The following is a 21590-nucleotide window of genomic DNA, read 5'->3' on the forward strand; positions in this document are numbered from 1 at the left end:
GCAGGCGGACTCTCAACCACTGCACCACCAGGGAAGCCCTGAACATATTCTTATAGATGTTATTTTTTTCCCCTTTAGATAAATATCTCCCACTAAGGTAATGTGTATTCCTCTTCAAGAGGAAGCAAGATCTTATAGCAGTTAACTGTTAAGTAGTTTTCAGAAGTTAAAAAGTGATTTTTAAATTCAAAAGGGGAAAAAATTGCTTTTGGCTTTGTAATAATTAATTTTGCTTAAAATCTATTTTATTGTCAATTTCTTTTCTAAAAAACTCTTTTTGTATCGTTTCTTTAATAATTTGGAAAACTAGGTACAAATGACCTCTCCAAACAGCACTGGCAGCCCCTTGTTTAGATTTTCATCTCCAATTGTAAAATCTACTGAGGCAGATGTACTACCTCCGTCATCTGTAAGTAGCAAGCAAGGAATATTTCATATTTATTGATTTCAAAGGCATACTGTATTTTTAAAATCAAATCTAAGATACCATTGGTAGTAAGAAATACCACTTTTCTTACCAAAAAAATTCCAATGTACAGAAAACGTTCAGTGAATATCTATATATTTTTCACTATATATATATATATACACATATGCATTTTCTTATGTACCATTTGAAAGTTAGGATGCAGACATCTTGGTACCCTTAATACCTTTCCGTGTATCCCCTAAGAAAAAGGATATTCCTTTGCATATCCACAATACTGTTATCCTATCCAAGAAATGTAACATGATATAATAGTAATAGTGTTCATGTTCAGATCTACCCATCAGCCCCAGACTGTCCTTTAATTGCTGTTTGTTTCTCTTGGTCCTAGATCCAGTTACAATTAGGACTAATCTAAGTCATACTGAATTTAGTTAACATGTCTCTTGAATTGACTTTAATCTAGAAAAGTTGGAAGTTTTTATGTCCCACAGTATGTATTTGTTTCTTCATAATTAAGAATAAATATTTTGACTAAGAATAATACATAAGTTTAATGTTCAAATTGCCCTACCTGTATTTGGCATGTGTATCATTTTAACATGTTACCTTCTGTTTTTCACTGTGTCCTTGTTTTCTGTCACAACTAGATGTTCCAGATCATTTTGTAACTTCCCTGCCACATGCCTGAAATGCGCTTGTTGGCCATAAAGTCTCATACTGTTTATTAGGAAATGGCATTTAGAAATCCAGAACTGGGCATTAGGAGCACATTATTTTATGTATTGCTTTGAATGAAAAAATGCTTCAGAAATTTAAAATGCTGTTGTTAAACTGTGACACACCATTCATTATAAGAAGCACACCAATTTTAGAGATTTAAAATAGGAGAAACTGTGAATCTTAGAATATGTGAAATTCAGTATATTTTTTTGACTTGGCATAAAATAGAGCTTTATATTTGATAATCATTTGAAGCTAAATGGACACTGAAAAGACACCTTCTCTTTCTACAGATTGGATTTACATTTAGTGTGCCCGTGGCAAAGACAGCAGAACGTTGTGGCCCTAGTAGTGGCTCAGAGCCACTTTCAAGGAGTTCAGGTAAGGAAACATTTCCATAATATTTCACATAAAAATACGTTAGATTGATATTTTATAAATTTATTTTATTTATTTATTGTTTTTGGCTGCATTGGGTCTTAGTTGCTGTGCATGGGCTTTTCTCTGATTGTGGAGAGCGGGGGCTACTCTTTGTTGTGGCGCACAGGCCTCTCATTGCGGTGGCTTCTCTTGTTGCGGAGCACGGGCTCTAGGCACGTGGGCTTCAGTAGTAGTGGCCTGTCAGGGCTCGAACCCATGTCCCCTGCATTGGCAGGCGGATTCCCAAACACCGCGCCACCAGGGAAGCCCCAGGATTGATATTTTAACTTATCTTTTACCTTTGGCAGTTCTTGTAAATGGTTTCGTTTGAATACAGTTAGCTCTCTAAATGTGAATGGTTACAGTTTGGATGTGAAAGGGATGGTCACAATAACAAATTTATCCACTGTCTTTGTTTAGTCAAAATAAAGTGATAGTTTATTATAAATGAAATCATCCCTTTATTTTTTTTAACATCTTTATTAGAGGATAATTGCTTTACAATGGTGTGTTAGTTTCTGCTGTATAACAAAGTGAATCAGCTATACGTATACATATATCCCCATATCCACTCCCTCTTGCGTCTCCCTCCCACCCTCCCTATCCCACCCCTCTAGGTGGTCACAGAGCACCGAGCTGATCTCCCTGTGCTATGCGGCTGCTTCCCACTAGCTATCTCTTTTACATTTGGTAGTGTATATATGTCCATGCCACTCTCTCAGTTTGTCCCAGCTTCCCCTTCCCCATGTCCTCAAGTCCATTCTCTCTGCATCTTCTTTCTTTATTCCAGTCCTGCCCGTAGGTTCTTCAGAACCTTTTTTTTTTTAAGATTCCATATATATGTGTTAGCATATGATATTTGTTTTTCTCTTTTGACTTACTTCACTCTGTGACAGACTCTAGGTCCATCCACCTCACTACAGATAACTCAATTTCGTTTATTTTTATGACTGAGTAATATTTCATTGTATATGTCGATGGACACTTAGGTTGCTTCTGTGTCCTGGCTATTGTAAATAGTGCTGCAATGAACATTGTGGTACATGACTCTGAATTATGGTTTTCTCAGGGTATATGCCCAGTAGTGGGATTGCGGGGTCATGGTAGTTCTGTTTTTAGTTTTTTAAGGAACCTCCATACTGTTCTCCATAGTGGCTGGAGATTTACATTTCCACCAACAGTGCAAGAGGCTTCTCTTTTCTCCACACCCTTGCCAACATTTATTGTTTGTAGATTTTTTGATGATGGCCATTCTGACCAGTGTGAGGTGATACCTCATTGTAGTTTGATACTGAGCTGCTTGTATATTTTGGAGATTAGTCCTTTGTCAAGTTGCTTTGTTTGCAAATACTTTCTCCCATTCTGAGGGTTGTCTTTTCATCTTTTTTTATGATTGCCTTTGCTGTGCAAAAGCTTTTAAGTTTCATTAGGTCCCATTTGTTTATTTTTGTTTTTATTTCCATTTCTCTAGGAGGTGGGTCAAAAAGCATCTTGCTGTGATTTATTAGAGTGTTCTGCCTATAGTTTGATAGTGTCTGGCCTTACATTTAGGTTTTTAATCCATTTTGAGTTTATTTTTGTGCATGGTGTTAGGGAGTATTCTAATTTCATTCTTTTACATGTAGCTGTCCAGTTTTCCCAGCACCACTTATTGAAGAGGCTGTCTTTTCTCCATTGTATATCCTTGCCTCCTTTGTCATAGATTAGTTGACCATAGGTGCATGGGTTTATCTCAGGGCTTTCTATCTTGTTCCATTGATCTACAAATTGTGAAATTTTTTTGTTCTAGTTCTGTGGAAAATGCCATTGGTAGTTTGATAGGGATTGCAATGAATCTGGATTGCTTTGGGTGGTATAGCCATTTTCACAATGTTGATTCTTCCAATCCAAGAATATGGTATATCTCTCCATCTATTTCTATCATGTTTAATTTCTTTCATCAGTGTCTTGTAATTTTCTGCATATAGGTCTTTTGTCTTCTTAGGTAGGTTTATTCGTAGGTATTTTACTCTTTTTGTTGCAGTGGAAAATGGGAGTGTTTCCTTAATTTCTCTTTCAGATTTTTCATCATTAGTGTATAGGAATGCAAGAGATTTCTGTGCATTAATTTTGTATCCTGCTACTTTACCAGATTCGTTGATTAGCTCTAGTAGTTTTCGGGTAGCATTTTTAGGATTCTGTATATGTAGTATCATGTCATCTGCAAACAGTGACCATTTTACTTCTTCTTTTCTGATTTGGATTCCTTTTATTTCTTTCTCTTCTCTGATTGCTGTGGCTAAAACTTCCAAAACTATGTTGAATAATAATGGTGAGAGTGGGCGACCTGTCTTGTTCCTCATCTTAGTGGAAATGGTTTCACTTTCTCACCATTCAGAACGATGTTGGCTGTGGGTTTGTCATATGTGGCCTTTATTATGTTGAGGTAGGTTCCCTCTATGCCCACATTCTGGAGAGTTTTTATCATAAATGGGTGTTGAATTTTGTCAAAAGCTTTTTCTGCATCTATTGAGATGATAATATGGTGTTTATCCTTCAGTATGTTAATATGATGTATAACATTGATTGATTTGCATATATTGAACAACCCTTGCTTTCCTGGGATAAACCCCACTTTGTATCATGGTGTGTGATCTTTTTAGTATGCTGCTGGATTCTGTTTGCTAGTATTTTGTTGAGGATTTTTACATCTGTGTTCATCAGTGATATTGGCCTGTAGTTTTCTTTTTTTGTGACATCTTTGTCTGGTTTTGGTATCAGAGTGATGGTGGCCTCGTAGAATGAGTTTGGGAGTGTTCTTCCCCCTGCTATATTTTGGAAGAGTTTGAGAAGGATAGGTGTTAGCTCTTCTCTAAATGTTTGATAGAATTTGCCTTTTATATTTTCTATTTCTTTCTGGTTTCGTTTCAGAAGGTTGTGCTTTTCTAAGAATTCCAGGTTGTCCATTTTATTGGCATATAGTTGCTTGTAGTAATCTCTCTTGATCCTTTGTACTTCGGCAGTGTCAGTTGTTACTTCCCTTTTTCATTTCTATTCTGTTGATTTGAGTCTTCTCCCTTTTTTTCTTGATGAGTCTGGCTAATGGTATATCAATTTTGTTTATCTTCTCAAAGAACCAGCTTTTAGTTTTATTCATCTTTGCTATTGTTTCCTTCATTTCTTTTTCATTTATTTCTGATCTCATCTTTATGATTTCTTTCCTTCTGTTAACTTTGGTGTTTTTTTATTTGTTCTTTCTCTAATTGCTTTAGGTGTAAGGTTAGGTTGTTGGAGATTTTTCTTGTTTCTTGAGTAGGATTGTATTGCTATTAACTTCTCTCTTAGAACTGCTTTTGCTGCTTCCCATAGGTTTTGGGCTGTCATATTTTCATTGTCGTTTGCTTCTAGGTATTTTTTTGATTTTCTCTTTGATTTCTTCAGTGATCTCTTGGTTATTTAGTAGTGTATTGTTTAGCCTCCATGTGTTTGTATTTTTTACAGTTTTTTTCCTGTAATTGATATCTAGTCGTATAGTGTTGTTGTTGGAAAAGATACTCGATATAATTTCAATTTTCTTAAATTTACCAAGGCTTGATTTGTGACCCAAGATATGATCTATCCTGGAGAATGTTTCATGAGCACTTGAGAAGAAAGTGTATTCTGTTGTTTTTGGATGGAATGTCCTATAAATACCAATTAAGTCCATCTTGGTTATTGTATCTTTTAAAGCTTGTATTTCCTTATTTATTTTCATTTTGGTTGATCTATCCATTGGCGAAAGTGGGGTGTTAAAGCCCCCTACTGTTATTGTGTTACTGTCGATTTCCCCTTTTATGGCTGTTAGCATTTGCCTTATGTATTGAGGTGCTCCTATGTTGGTTTCATAAATATTTACAATTGTTATATCTTCTTCTTGGATTGATCCCTTGATCATTATATAGTATCCTTCTTTGTGTCTTGTAATAGTCTTTATTTTAAAGTATATTTTGTCTGGTATGAGAATTGCTACTCCAGCTTTCTTTTGATTTCCATTTGCATAGAATATCTTTTTCCATCCCCTCACTTTCAGTCTGTACGTGTCCCTAGGTCTGAAGTGGGTCTCTTGTAGGCAGCATATATATATATATATATATATATATATATATGGATCCTGTTTTTGTATCCATTCAGCCAATCTGTGTCTTTTGGTTGGATCATTTAATCCATTTACGTTTAAGGTAGTTATCGATATGTATGATCCTATTACCATTTTCTTAATTGTTTTGGGTTTGTTATAGTAGGTCTTTTCCTTCTCTTGTATTTCCTTCCTAGAGAAGTTTCTTTAGCATTTGTTGTAAAGCTGGTTTGGTGGTGCTGAATTCTCTTAGCTTTTGCTTGTCTGTAAGGGTTTTAATTTCTCTGTCGAATCTGAATGAGATCCTTGCTGGGTAGCATAATCTTGTTTGTAGGTTTTTCCCTTTCATCACTTTTAATATGTCCTGCCACTCCCTTCTGGCTTGCAGAGTTTCTGCTGAAAGGTCAGCTGTTAACCTTAGGGGATTCCCTTGTATGTTATTTGTTGCTTTTCCCTTGCTGCTGTTAATATTTTTTCTTTGTATTTAATTTTTGATAGTTTGATTAATAAGTGTCTTGGCATGTTTCTCCTTGGATTTATCCTGTATGGGACTCTCTGTGCTTCCTGGACTTGATTAAAAACTTCCCTAACATGGGAAAGGATATAGTCAACTATAATCTCTTCAAATATTTTCTCAGTCCCTTTCTTTTTCTCTTCTTCTTCTGGGACCCCTATAATTCGAATGTTGGTGTGTTTCATGTTGTCCCAGAGATCTCTGAGACTCTCCTCAATTCTTTTCATTCTTTTTTCTTTATTCTGCTCTGTGGTAGTTATTTCCACTATTTTATCTTCCAGGTCACTTATCCATTCTTCTGCCACAGTTATTCTGCTATTGATTCCTTCTAGAGAATTTTTCATTTCATTTATTGTGTTGTTCATCATTGTTTGTTTGCTCTTTAGTTCTTCTAGGTCCTTGTTAAACGTCTTTTTTATTTTCTGCATTCTATTTCCAAGATTTTGGATCCTCTTTACTATCCTTACTCTGAATTGTTTTTCAGGTAGACTGCCTATTTCCTCTTCATTTGTTTGGTCTGCTGGGTTTTTACCTTGCTCCTTCATCTGCTGCATATTCTTCTGTCTTCTCATTTTACTTAACTTACCACGTTTGGGGTCTTCTTTTCACAGACTGCAGGTTCATAGTTCCTGTTGTTTTTGGTGTCTGCCCCCAGTGGGTAAGGTTGTTTCAGTGGGTTGTTTAGGCATCCTGTTGGAGGGGACTGGTACCTGTGTTCTGGTGGATGAGGCTAGGTCTTGTCTTTCTGGTGGGCAGGATTGTGTCCGGTGGTGTGTTTTGGGGTGCCTGTGAACTTAGTATGACTTTAGGAATCCTCTCTGCTGCTCATGGTTGGGATTGTGTTCCTGTATTGATAGTTGTTTGGCATGGGGTGTCTAGCACTGGAGCTTGCTGGTCGTTGAGTGGAGCTGGGTCTTAGCGTTGAGACGGAGATCTCTGGGAGAGCTGTCGCCGATTGATATTACATGGGGCCAGGAGGTCTCTGGTCGTCCAATGTCCTGAACTCGGCTCTCCCACTTCAGAGGCTCAGGCCTGACACCCGGCTGGAGCACCAAGACCCTGTCGGCCACACGGCCAGGTATGTGGGGCGTTCCTTGCGTTTTGGGAGGTCTTGAGGTCATCTGCCAGTGTTCAGTAGGTGTTCTGTAGGAGTTGTTCCACATGTAGATGTATTTTTGATGTATTTGTGGGGAAGATGGTGATCTTCACGTCTTACTCCTTCACCGTCTTGAAGGCCGCCCACTGTGTTTACTTTTATTACACAGTTATTGTTATTCTTCTCTTGGTATCATATTTGATGTATTATTTCAGGAATATCCTGATGGTTATAAACTTGTCCTCAGTTGGGGGAACCAAGCAACAGGGAGCTGTGCTGACGTTTGCTCCTGTCACTGGAACTACTCCTATTGCTGCAGCTTTCCTCCTAGGCCTCCACTCACCAGATCCAGGCAGCCTTCCAGGCGCCATGACTGCTGGTTACTGATCCCAGGGCTGCCCACCAGGTCTCACAGAGGTGTCTGATATTAACCTGTCTACCAGTGGTCTTGGTACCAGACTCTCCTCTGTGCTAAGCAGACATCCTTATCTGAGCAACAGGAGAGCTCCCTCAGCGGGTCTCTCGCCGTGGAAGCTCTGTAAATGAAATGTTACAAGAAGTTCAAGGGTGGTCTGCATTGTAATTACAGTGGATTCCATCTGTAGGTTTACTCTTGAGTTCACAAGCATTTTTATGCGTAAGGGTTATACCGGCCTCTGCAGACAGTGATATATAATTTCTAAACTCAAAAAAATGGGCATAATTGAGGGAAAGAAATGAATATTCAGATAATTAAACCACAGGCTTTTGCTGTGGTGGTGGTGGTTTTGTTTCAAGTATTGGGTGTTTGGGAAATGAAGAATCATCTGGGCTGAGTTACTCAGGTCAAGAATTCTGAGTAAGGGCATTTCTCACCCAACAAACAGCCAAATGCAAGAGAACAAGAGGAAAATCATGGCATACTTTGAAAATCACAAATAATTTGTTACGAGATTGAGAGGTAACTTTAAATTCTAAAAATTCTCCGAATGCTATGCTCAGTAATTGGATTTTAATCTGAATGTGGTAGGAAAACATTGGGTGGTTTTTATAGGGGGTGAGATGGTTCCTTGGAGTAACAGCAGTGTGTTGAGTGGGCGTGTGGGTGGGATTGGGGTGTCATATGCTGAGACACCAGTTAAGAGGCTGTTGCCTTATTCAGAAGTGTTTCGTTGACTATCTGCTGAGTTTGGGAATTTTAAAAAACTAGATCCTCCCTCAAAAGATAGGTTTATAAAACTATCAAAGAGCCAGGACCTATTAGCTAAGAAAGTCTTTGTCTTTGGATGATCTGGAAGGCAAGAGCATAGGTTATGAGAGTGGCACAAAATAAGAATTTGACTGGTATGTTTTCAATCCTAATTCTTGTTGAATGAAACAGCCCTGTGTAAGAGAAAGTAATAAGCATATTTCAGGTGTACTTAACACATGATTTTTTTTTCTTTAATGTTACTGTGAATTCAAGAAGAATAAATGGATTCCAATTTCATTTTCATGCCTGGTTATGAGGGAAAGGCATTAAAGTCCTTCAGTTTTTATTAATGCTTTACTAATGGTAACTGAATGAGTAATAGTTTGTTAAAACAACTTTTGTGTTTCATTACATCTGGGGAAATTATCCAGTTTTTTCAGGAGTTTATTATGAGTGGCATGTATAGAATTGTTCTTACATTGAGACCTCTGTTTCTCACCACTTCTGTCATTAAAAAGCTGATGAAAATGTGGAAGTCATGATTATGCTGTGATAGGAGCTAATTTTCCCATTATCTTCATTTTCCATCTCTTTGAGTACACTTTAGGAAATCCTTAAAATTTACCTTGTTACTAAAAGCAGTTCAATTTTGATTATAAAGGAAGATAGAATGTGATAAAGTAATAAAAGCATTTTTCTTTGTTTTGACACAGTTGTAAGAGATAGGTATGATGTTTTGTTTTTTGCACATTTTTATTATTCAGGTGAAATTGACATAAGATAAAGTTAATCATTTACAGGGAACAATTCATTGGTGTTTAGTACAATCACAGTGTTGATTGTGTTTAGTACAGTCACCACCTCTAACTAGTAACAAACATTTTTATCACTTCCAAAGGGAAACCTGTACCCATTAACCAGTTTTTCCCCATTTCCCCTCCCGCCCAACTGCTGACAGCTACTAATCTGTGTTCTGTTTCTATGTATTTACCTATCCTGGAACCATACAATGTGACTTTTTGTATCTGGCTTCTTTCAGGTACTGTTTTCAAGGTTCATCTGTCTTGTAGTATGTATCATTACTTCATTCCTTTTACGGCTGAATGATATTCCACCATATGGATATACCATAATTTATCTGTTTATTCGTTCATAGACATTTGTTTCCACTTTTTGGCTATTGTGAATAGTGTTGCTATGAATATGCACGTACTTGTATTTGTTTGAATGCTGGTTTCAGTGCTTTGGAGTGTATACCTGGGAATGGAGTTGATGGGTCAAATGATAGTCCTATATTTAACTTGCTGAGGAACTACAAAACTTTTTCTCAGCAGCTGGCCCAATTTACATTCCCACCAGCAGGATTCAAATTTCTCCATGTTCTCACCGTGTTTATTATTTTCCATTTTTTGATGATAGCCATCGTAGTGGGTATGAAGTGATGCTTCATTGTGGTTTTGATTTTCATTTATTTCCCTGAAGACTGATGGTGTTTAGTATCTTTTTTTTTTTTTGGAACAGAGAAAGGTTTATTGCAGGGCCAAGCAAGGAGAACAGGTGGCTTATGCATAAAAACCTGAACTCCTGTTTAGCATCTTCTCATGTGCTTTTTGGCCCTTTACATATCTGCTTGGGAGAAATGTCTGGTCAGGTCCTTTGCCCATTTTTAAATTGGTTTGTCTTCTTGTTGCTGAGTTGTAGCGTTTTTATATAGTCTGGATACTAGATCTTTATCAGATGTGTGATTTGCAAATATTTTTTCCTGTTCAGTCAGTTGTCACTTTCTTGATAATGTCCTTAGATGCACAAAGATTTCTAATTTTGATGGAGTTCCCGTTTTTTCTTTACCTGTGCTTTTGGTGTCATGTCTAAGAATTCATTGTCAAATCCATGGTCATGAAGATACACCTCGTAGGTTTTCTTTTAAGAGTTTTATGGTTTCAGTTCTTATGTTTAGGTCATTGATCCATTTTTTTGTTAAATTAATTTATTTATTTTTGTCTGCCTTGGGTCTTCGTTGCCGCGCATGGGCTTTCTCTAGTTGCAGCAAGTGGGGGCTACTCTTCATTGCGGTGTGCGGGCTTCTCATTGCGGTGGCTTCTCTTGTTGCAGAGCACGGGTTCTAGGTGCACGGGCTTCAGTAGTTGTGGCTCGCGGGCTGTAGAGTGCAGGCTCAGTAGTAGTGGCACACGGGCTTAGTTGCTCCGTGGCATGTGGGATCTTCCCAGACCGGGGCTCGAACCCATGTCCCCCGCATTGGCAGGTAGATTCTTAACCACTGCACCACCAGAGAAGTCCCCATTGATCCATTTTGAATTAATTTTTGTTTATGGTGTGAGGTAAGGGTAGGTAGGGCTTTTGAACTACTTTACCCACTGCTTTTAAATTGGCAAGCACTTTAGAAGAAACACCTGATTATTTATACTTTATTATGGAAAATTGCAAACATCCTCGGACGTGGAAGAGTAGACTGAGTCCTCATACACACTCTACTGAGCTTCAGCATTTGCCATTTTGTGACCAATCTTGTTTCTCTCTCCCTCCTTCCTTCCTTCTCCCCTCACACAAACACACCTATCAGATAATTTTGAAACAATCCCAAACATATTTCATCTGTAAACAGAAATATAATGACAAAATGATTATTGTACTCACAATATAGATCTCTTATTTTAAGTATAAGGATATGTTTGTTTTAGCAAGTTTGGGAACTATGAAAAGTAAAAAACATCACTCTTTTTAGATGTAAGCAGTCAAAATCTTCTGGACTTTCTAACCTACTCTTTCCCATAACTATGCTTCTGAGAATGATTTTTTTGTGGCTGCATAGCATTCCATCATGTCAATGTTCTGTAATTTATGTTGCTAGCCCCTTTTATTAAGTATCATCCAGGTTTTCAATATAATAACTGAAAGATATTTTCAATCATAGGATGAATTTCTAGAAATGAAATATCTGGTTTAATTAAACATTAATTTTTTTAACATCTTTATTGGAGTATAATTGCTTTACAATGGTGTGTTACTTTCTGCTGTATAACAAAGTGAATCAGCTATATATTTATGTGTTAGCTTATGGTATTTGTTTTTCTCATGGTGACTTACTCCACTCTGTATGACAGACTCTAGGTCCATCCACCTCACTACAAATAACTCAATTTTGTTTCTTATGGCTGAGTAATATTCCATTGTATATATGTGCCACATCTTCTTTATGCATTCATCTGTCTATGGACACTTAGGTTGCTTCCATAAACATTAATTTTTAAAGTTTTTTAAAAAATCAGTGTTGTAAATTGCTGTGTAATCAAATACATATTTAACACAGTGTTTGAACTCGCCCCTGTTGCCGTATCCTCTTCAGGGTTTCAGTTTGATGAAACTGGTGAACTTACTGGATAACAATTATAGATTATATATAGTTTTTTGTCCTTCTGGAGGAGAGAGATGTACAGTATGGGAAATAGTATTTTTTGCTTCCTTGTAATGGCAAGTTAACCCTGTACTTTAAGTCATTTGTTCATTATCTTTGAATTACAGTGACTTTTTTGGTGGTTTTTGTTTTTGTTTTTTTAAGATGTTGATTCACATTGACTTTGAGAGATTTTTAATACTTGTAACTTGCTTTTTCTTAGCATAATATCTCTTACAATTAAAAAAAATTACAGCTCAAGATATCACTGCAGTGAACAGTCCAAGCTGTAAGAAGAAACCAGATGAAGATTGCAAGGGGCCTTTCAAACCTGCAAAAACCCTGAAGGAAGGAAGTGTCCTAGATGTTCTGAAGAACCCTGGTAAGATAATGGCTGCCCTTGATATAATCTAAAACCTTAATTGCAAAATCATGATCTCATCTTAATATCATTTGTTAATACTTTGTTGTACTTCAGGCTTTTAAAAAATGATGTCTAGTTTGATTGGAGATTGGCTTTTGAATATAGATGTAGTCAGATGTAACTTTTTAGGTGCAAGACCTTATAAACTATTTCTTTAGAATTTAAGGACTCTGCACTAAAATGGAATCTCTAAGGGGCAAGTATAGAAGGAGAAAATGTGAATTGCCTGTTAATTAGAGATGGGCCAGTAATTGGGAAAAAGTAAATAAACCTGATGGTATACCTGGACATGTCTCTCTCTGAGAGCATTGAACTGCCTTGTTCTTCTCAGATTATTCCCCAGTTGTGGGATATATATAACAAAGCCAAGTGGAAAGGAAACATATGCTGACTGTAACACACACACACGCACACACACACACACACACACACGATAGTACTCACTTCAAATAAATAAGATATGAATGTTAGTGGGTAAGAATTTGAAGATAATGAATAGAAGTTCTCAAATATGAATAGGTTTTCAGTTTGAAAATCAAAGAGGATAGTATAATTCCAACTGGGATGTATACTATAAGAATATAAAAGTGTTTATAAGATAATCTGGTAGCTCAGAAAGAATTTAGATTTATCCAGCACATGTGTTCATGTATAACTGAATATGAGTTTCAATAATAAGGTTGGATGCTACAGCAAGATTTCGAGGGATTAGGTTTTTTTGGTGTAGCTCCTCTTTTATAGATGAGTGTACTGCCTACTGGAGTCTCAGTATAGACTGTGTTTTGCAGTTTTGGGCAGGGCTCCAGAATGCCTGTGTTAGGGTGAACTGAGTGGTAGTCAGTCAGCATCACATGCATATGGGTTATCTTCATAGAAGTTACACTTTGCATTCATAATGCCTACTCCTCCCCTCTTTTAAACTTTTTTTAAATAGCAAAAATTTGGAGAAGTTACATGTTCTCTTGAGGGAAATCAGGAAAATCCAAAAAAGTGGGAGGAAAAGAAAACTTGTAACACCTTGAAGTGGTTACTGTTAAAATTTTGCCAACCTTAGTGACTCAGGTTAATCATTAACAAAATAGGACATTGTCCTCCTTTGGGAGTAGCTGAAGTATGTGGGGTTGTTTTACCTTTAGGCAAAAAATAGCTCTAGGCTGGATTATTTCTTGGTACCACTAGAAAACCTCTTTAACAACCTTCTGTATCATCTTCCCCTCTGATTTTCTTTTCCCTTCATGCTAAAGGCTAGAGAAATGGGCGTTTTGGTGTATGTAAAATAAGTTAATTGGTCCAAAGTAAAGGATTGAAAGGTCATTTCTACAAATAGTGTAGTTTGAGTGAATCAACTCAATGTTATCAGTTTGGGTAGCACAAAGACTTTTCCTCATGGTTTTTTTCCTTATTTCCAAAGACTTTTCCTTATTTCATGGTTCTATGTGCATTCCTTAATTATGTCTCAAATTAGGTATTGGTTGAACTACAGTAAACAGATTCCTAGAGGAAGATGATATACTATGAACCAAACATCTTTTGTAGACTTTTAAGTAGGTCTGTCACTTATTAATTATGTGATTAGTACTAGAAATATAGCTTAGGTGAAAAACTACTCTTAAGTAGTCCATCTTGGATTGTAATAACTCTGTAATTAAGGTAAAAATGTTTTCTCCCAGGAATAATGTTTTTATTATTAACAGTTATTGCCCTATAACTATTATTGTCTATATTAATATTTTTAATATTTATTAATGATTAATAAATAACAGAGAGGCTTTCTAATCAAAACATTGACTAATCTTTTCCTTCCCACTCCCCTCTTCCCCCGCATTGTAGGTTTCACGTCACCAAAGGCAGATTCTCTTGCTGCTCAACCTACCACCACAAGCCTGGTAGTTTATTCAAGACCAGCAATAAGTAGCTTTTCTTCTAGTGGAATTGGGTTTGGGGAAAGTTTAAAAGCTGGGTCATCGTGGCAGTGTGATACCTGTCTACTCCAGAACAAAGTGACAGACAGCAAATGTGTAGCCTGTCAAGCAGCAAAATTGCCACCAAAAGATACTGCTAAACAGACGGGAACTGGGACACCAAGTAAAAGTGGCAAACCAGCTGTTTCTGCACCAGAGACAGGCTTTGGAGACAGATTTAAACCAGCAGTAGGAACTTGGGATTGCGATACCTGTTTAGTGCAAAATAAACCTGAAGCGATAAAATGTGTAGCTTGTGAAACACCGAAACCGGGAACTGGTGTTAAGCGAGTGCTTACGCTGCCAGTGGCTTCAGAAAGCGCCGTTACTGTGGCCGCTTCCTCCTCCAGCTGCACTGGGACCACTGGTGCCTTAGGATTTACAGATAAATTCAAAAGGCCCGTGGGATCTTGGGAGTGTCCAGTGTGCTGTGTTTCTAATAATGCAGAAGACAATAAATGTGTGTCCTGTATGTCTCAGAAACCAGGTACGTTTATGGCTGTTTGGAATAATTTTGTTCATTTCTTTAATAGAACATTTTAATTTATTCTCTGTAAAACAGCTCAGGATAACCGTCATATTTTAGATGTTTCAAGATGAGCATTTCCTCATACGTCTTAATTTTTCTGAACTGTCTTGAAATTAAAATGACTTGCTTGGGCCTGGAACTGCATGTTCTCTTAGGAGAGGCTGTGTGTTAAAATCAGTCCAGCATTTGCTCTGACCTCTTTTTTTGTATGTAATTTTATCATCAGAAGCTTCTGGCTCTTCATGATCATTTTCAAAGTTGGCTAATACAGATGCAAAAGTCGTAGAATGGGGCAATCTTTCTCAAACCTTTACACAGAATAAAATATTCCTTTGTCTCTTTTCCTCTTAAGTGGAAGTGAGGATGGCTAGTGGTCATTTGCACAGCTGGTTTCATTGCATTGTGAGACGGCTGTTGCTGAGTGTTAATGGTGATACCTGTACCTGTATGTGTGCTACATCTGCCGGAGATATCGCAGTGACCAGAAACTACTGAATCATTAATGAAAAGTTCTATTAGGTAACCAGAAAAATGAAGTTAGAGTTGAGTTTTTCCTGTTTCTGTTCAATTTTGAAAGAGTTACTGAAGATTTACATTGATTTTTAATTCATTTGGAATTAATTCGTTTGACTCTGCTGTGTTTGCAATGCTGTTATATAATTATTTGGTACAGATATATGGTAACATGGATACTAAATAAAACATGTTATGAGTATCCTGGGAATTATACTTCCTATTTTTATTGCATTATCATGGATGTGTGATTTTGTGTCTGCAATGGAAAGCTCTTGAGTTAATAGCCCACATCCCGCTCTTAACACCAGGGGTGAGCCATATTTCTGATTCTTGCTAGACATCTCTACAAGGATAAGATTTCAGAATCTTTATTCTGAAATATTTTTCTCTTTCTGTCTGGCATTCTTCCTCTTCCCCTTAAAAAAAAAGAGAAAGAAGGCTCTTGATGCGTGTAGGAATCCAAAATTTATTCTGAGTTGATGGGTCAAACTTATATTTTTGATAAATCACCTGGTGGCTTTTTGGAGGATAGATTTGAAGGCAACAAAATTTGGAAACCAGAGGACAGGTTAGGAAGTTGATCAATAATATGGGTAGAGATAGTAGTGATATGTACTAATAAAATCAAATGGGGTATAGAATAATGTACGGTTGAAGATACGTTGATTTCAGGCTGCTGAAGTTGACAGATATGTGTGAGGCCTTTGGATATACTGATAATGGACCCTCTGGACTGGAGATACAGATTTGGGAGTCATTAGCCCATAGTTTTCAAGTAAAGTCATGGGAGTAGAGGTGATATAAGGTGAGTGAGCAGAGCAAATAGAGATGACAGCCTAAAACTGAACTCTGCCAACTTAAGAGAGTAGCAGGAATAGAACTTTGGAGCAGTTAATCTTTTAAATAAATAACCAGAGAGGAAAAACAAAAACCACGTGGTACTAGTTGCTTTTTGGAGGATGGATTTCAAGGGAATGAAACCAGAGGTCTCAATAACAAGGCTATTTATTAAGCAAGAGATGAGGGGGCTTGAACCAGAAGAGCAGTAGAAGGGTCAGAGAAAGAGAATGAAATAGGTTGGAGAGATATATAAGGGAAGAGTTGTCATCTAGCCAAGGTAACCAGGTGGCTAGTGGAACTACCGACAGAGATACCACAGGGATGAAAGCCAGAAGTGTGGGTCTCAGGTATGGATGGGAAAGATTTTGTTGGTGATTAAAATCATCAGAGTGGATGAGAGCTCATGAGAAGGGCAGTGGACCAAAGATGGCACAATTTTATTGGCAAGATGGAAGAGAACATACCAGTAAAACACAGATCAGTTAACTGGGAAAAGTGACAACAGGACGTTTAGAGAAGTGGGGTTACCAGAATGAATGGCTCCACTCTCAACACTGTATTTCTTCATGCAGCTGTGCCTTGCTGAGCCAGCCTTCCTGTGCTGCCGCATCTGCCCACAAAATTGCTAGTTCTGCTTAAAAATGTAAATACCACCCCTGTGAATCCTTCTCCTATCCCATAGTAATTTCTTCTCTGTACTCTTGTTTAGCTCATTTGTCACTCTCCGTCTTAGTGATGGTGCTGCTATACATTATGTTTGTTTTGCTTTACCCCCTTGTAGACCAGAAACACCTTTAGAAGTTAAGCAACGTTTTATTCATCTTGATATCCCCAGAACCTAAGAACGTTATGGTGCTTAATAAATGTCTGTTAAATGGCTACCTTATAACAGAAATGCCATGAACATAATAGGTGGTGTTGAGTTGAATTGCAAAGTGGATAAAAGAACCCTTCTGTGCAAAAATAGTCATTTCAAAGTCAGAGGTCTGTGCTTTGAAATCTTGAAATTAATATTGCCTGGGCTGTGTGTTTTATGAGTCAGGCTGTTGCCTACAATTTAGAACTTATGTTTTATAATCTGTGATGTTTAACAAAATTTGACAGATTATTAAGGAGAATTTAGTCTTTTAGGCTCTGATTTGTGAGCATGATTCTTAAAAACCATGGCTGTTCAAACTGGGGATTAAAAGGGGGCTCATCACTGAGCAAGGTGAGTGTGAGTGGCTCTTTTGTAAGATTAAAAGAAAGCTGAGATGTCTGTCCTGTTTTTTAACAATGTGATGTTTACATTTCTGGCATTTTCTCTTAATAGGAAACACATAAAAGTTGTACATTTAGACTTAGTGGTGTCATTGAGATCTTGACATAATGTAAATCCGAATTTTCCTGTATTTCCCCCTTGTTTTTTAGGAAGTTCAGTACCTGCTTCAAGTAGCAGCACTATCTCTGTCTCTCTGTTGTCTGGAGGCTGCCTAGGATTGGACAAGTTCAAGAAACCTGAGGGAAGCTGGGACTGTGAAGTGTGCCTAGTGGAGAATAAAGCAGATTCTACCAAATGCGTAGCATGTGACAGTGCAAAGCCAGGCACAAAGTCTGAGTTTACAGGTAAGGTGTTGGTAAAGTGCCTCCTTAGATTACCACTTTAAAGTGAAATATTTACAAACAGCTTTGGTTTTAAAACTATTCATTCTCTGTTGAAAATTCATGTAAAATGAGCTATTGTCCTGGACTTTTAGCTCATATCTGTCTCTGAATTACTATGCAGTTGAATTGTTTGCTAGTCGGCAGTGAAAGTAAGTACATTTTCTATTTTATTTGTTTTCATTTGAGAAGGAAAATGCTGGTTGCAGCCCACTGAATTAATTAACATGGCTAAGGGGATACAACTGGTTTGAAAAACACCGCATTTGGGTTTTAGAAGATCACTGAAGCGCCTTCTGTGGCTGCTACCTTATGGTCCCTTTCCCATTTTCCCCACCTGTAGTACAGTAATCACCATACCTTTAAACCTTCCTTTTGAGGCAGAAGTGCCTTTGAGATCCTTTGAGTCAGAGGTGATAACTAGTTAATTATTGTTTTTGGCATCTTTATTTTTAGCTTTCTGTCTAATATCACTTAGGGTATTTCAGAGACCGTGTGGATAGCCATTTGCTTTTGAGATTTTTTTTTTTTGGGTGGGGTGCGTTGGGTCTTTGTTGCTGCACGCGGGCTTTCTCTAGTTGCGGCGAGCAGGGGCTACTCTTCGTTGCGGTGCACAGGCTTCTCACTGCGGTGGCTCCTCTTGTGGAGCATGGCTCTAGGTGCGCAGGCTTCAGTAGTTGCAGCACGCGGGCCCTAGAGCGCAGGCTCAGTTGTTGTGGCGCTTGGGCTTAGTGGCTCCTCAGCACGTGGGATCTTCCCGGACCAGGGATCAAACCCATGTCCCCTTCACTGGCAGGCGGATTCTTAACCACTGCGCCACCGGGGAAAGTCCTGCTTTTGAGATTCTGATATAATTTTTCAAATAAGTTTCTTATGGGAAGAAAGTGGGGTGGGTAATCATTAAAAGGGGAATCTGAAGACGAGCGCTTTTTACAAGCCCTTGGCTGTCACTTGTCTTCATTTGCATGTGGGTAAACAGTAATGGATGAACACCTTGGCGCTGTTTAATGATTTGTGTGTTGAGCCAGTCATTCAAGTGCTTCATTTCTAGTTTATCCCGCTACAGAGAAGAAGTCTGAAACCAAGACTTTGATCTTGTCAGTATAGTATTTCTATTTTTTAAAATATTGCTTCCACTCATATAATTCTGGTTCTTTGGTGCTAAAAATTTTAATTCTTAAGTAAATAACACATGTACTCACAAGATTTAAAAAGCAAATTATGACAGGATTCACAGCGAAAAGTCCCTGTCTCGTCCCTATTGGCTCATTTTCCATCCTTGCTGCTCCAGCTGTCTGTGGTTAGTTTCTTGTAACTCTTTCAATGTTTCTTTATGCACATCCCAAGCAAATATACTTCTATTCTCTATATTCTTACTTCTCTCTACCTTGTTAGAAAAGGTGGTATACCACACCGCCTTTCTGCACCCTTGACATTACCACAGATTAGCTTGGACTTTGTTCTTCATTTACAGCTGCCTGGATTGCATATGGCATTCTGCATATCTTTGAGTTTATCATTCAAATAAAGACTCGGCTGTAGACTTGCCGGGTCAGAGGGTACATGTGTCTGTAATTTGGGGTAAATATTGGCAAGTTGCCTTCCACAAATTTTGTGCTGATTTACACCCCCATCTGCCGTGTCTGGAGTGTCTTTTACTCCCTAGTCTCATCACCGGCACTGTTTTCTCAAACTCGTTTGATCTCTGTCAGTCTGACAGATGAAATGTGGCCTGTCAGTGTAGTTGTGAGGGTCGGGATGCTGAATATGGGCAACTTGGTTCACGTTTACTGCCATCGTTAAACTAATACTCTTCGAAGTAGGCCTTTTCAGCGTTGTCCCATGTCCCTTTACTTTTCAAGGTTGACATTCTGTTTGAGAGAGTAGCATTAATTCATTGTCTTTGTGGTGTTTCTTATATTTTTGAAGGCTTCAGCCCATCTTCCTCAACTTCGAACCCAGCAACCTCATCCTTCAAATTTGGTATCCCATCATCCTCTTCTGGGCCTTCTCAGACTTTAACAAACACTGGAAATTTTAAATTTGGAGCTCAAGGAGGTTTCAAAATAGGTGTGTCATTAGATTCTGGGTCTGTAACCCCTTTGAGTGAAGGCTTTAAATTTTCTAAACCAATAGGAGATTTTAAATTTGGAGTTTCGTCTGATTCTAAACCTGAAGAAGTTAAAAAAGATAGTAAAAATGATAATAATTTTAAGTTTGGACTTGCTCCTGGTTTAAGCAGTCCGCCTTCCTCAGCTCCATTTCAGTTTGGGGTGTCTAGTCTTGGGCAGCAAGAAAGGAAAGAAGAACCGCCTAAAGCTCCCTCTGCAGCCTTTAGCTTCGGCTCAGGTGCCATTAACCCTGCCCCTGCTGCTGCTGACACCACAGCGGCCTCTGAGACCCAGAGCAGCCTCAGCTTTGGAACCACGGACACCAGGAGCGCCTCAGCGGCTCCTCTCACGTGCCAGACGTCAGAAGCCAAAAAAGAAGACTCCCCTGCCTCCAAAGGAGGGTTCCCTTTTGGCAGCGCGGAGCCTGCCCCCCTGCCACCTGCCTCGTTTGTTCTGGGAAGGACAGAAGAGAAACAGCAAGAGCCTGTCACGTCTACATCTCTAGTGTTGGGGAAAAAAGCCGACAGTGAAGAGCCAAAGTGTCCACCAGTGTTTTCCTTTGGGAACTCAGAGCAAACCAAAGACGAGGGTTCTTCCAAGTCAACCTTTAGTTTCAGTTTGGCAAAACCACCTGAGAAGGAATCTGAACAGCCAACGAAGGCCACTTTTGCTTTTGGAGCTCAAACCAGTACTACGGCTGGTAAGTATTAAACGTTGTTGTTTTTTTTTTTTCACACAAGGTGTCAACAAATGTAGCAAGTCAAGGAATGGTTTACACTGGAAATAGTTGAGGGGAGTACCAGTAATAGAACTCTCTGGGAAGGAGCCACGGATTCCGCTCCGTCAGAACCCCCCGTGATTCCGATGAAGTTATCTACGTGTCTGATTTTGAGAGATACAGCTCTAATGGAAAGCCACAATATTTGCACGTTTGTCCGTGACTTTCTCCCTTCTGTTTGGGCTTTTATAATCAGAATTGACATATACTGTTCAGGAAAATAAGCATCTTTTCTTAAGCTCATGAAATATTTTTTAAACTAATAAAATCTTTATGTACAGGCCTTCATTTACAAATAGAGATAACCAGTCTTCATCTGGCATTTAAGGAACATAGACAACAAATATAAATCCCTGAGAAATAGAGGTGATTATGAAAACTAAGATCTGGAAGAAAAAAATGAAATAGCATTTTTTAAAGTTAAAGAAACATGGTTTGTGAAATAAAATCATTGTGTGGACTGAGGAGTGGGGGAGGTGGGGGGGGGGGGGACAGCTGATAATTGGATTAGTGAACTGGAATTTCCCAGAACACAATGCAAAAGAACTTGAACACTTTTGAAAAATAAATTAGAAACACAAGAAAATGAAAAATTAACCTGAAAAAACAATTGAATGGAATTCAACACATAGGTGTGAGCAATTTTTGTCTGTAAAATTCTACTTAAATTTTAAAACACCCTTCAAAGGAGACAAAATCTAAATTAGACATCATTATTTAGAAAGGAATAAAAATGAGATAGGGTCTAATCGAATTTAATCCTGGTATCACTATACTGTTTCCATTGAAATAGACATTTTTAACGTCCTATTAAACCACCTGAAAGTGAGCTAACATGCTCCATTTTCTGTAAATTATACCAGTGCCCATACCACAGTGTGACCAGCCCTGTCTAGAAAATAGTGTTGGAACTGAGATATTATTGGAACAAGTT

General features: G+C 38.1%; 1 protein-coding gene across 1 annotated transcript in view; it reads left to right on the forward strand.

Annotated features, from left to right (window-relative positions):
• The window catches only part of NUP153 (nucleoporin 153), a 79619-nt gene that overhangs the window by 56201 nt on the left and 1828 nt on the right, over positions 1 to 21590 (forward strand). The window contains exons 11-16 of the mRNA XM_024122068.3: positions 311 to 409; positions 1444 to 1531; positions 12113 to 12238; positions 14111 to 14728; positions 17537 to 17731; positions 19697 to 20578. Of these exons, the coding sequence (XP_023977836.1) occupies positions 311 to 409; positions 1444 to 1531; positions 12113 to 12238; positions 14111 to 14728; positions 17537 to 17731; positions 19697 to 20578 (2008 nt within the window). The remainder of the gene's footprint in view (positions 1 to 310; positions 410 to 1443; positions 1532 to 12112; positions 12239 to 14110; positions 14729 to 17536; positions 17732 to 19696; positions 20579 to 21590) is intronic.

Source organism: Physeter macrocephalus, chromosome 18, assembly GCF_002837175.3.
Source record: "Physeter macrocephalus isolate SW-GA chromosome 18, ASM283717v5, whole genome shotgun sequence".
NCBI lineage: Eukaryota > Metazoa > Chordata > Mammalia > Artiodactyla > Physeteridae > Physeter > Physeter macrocephalus.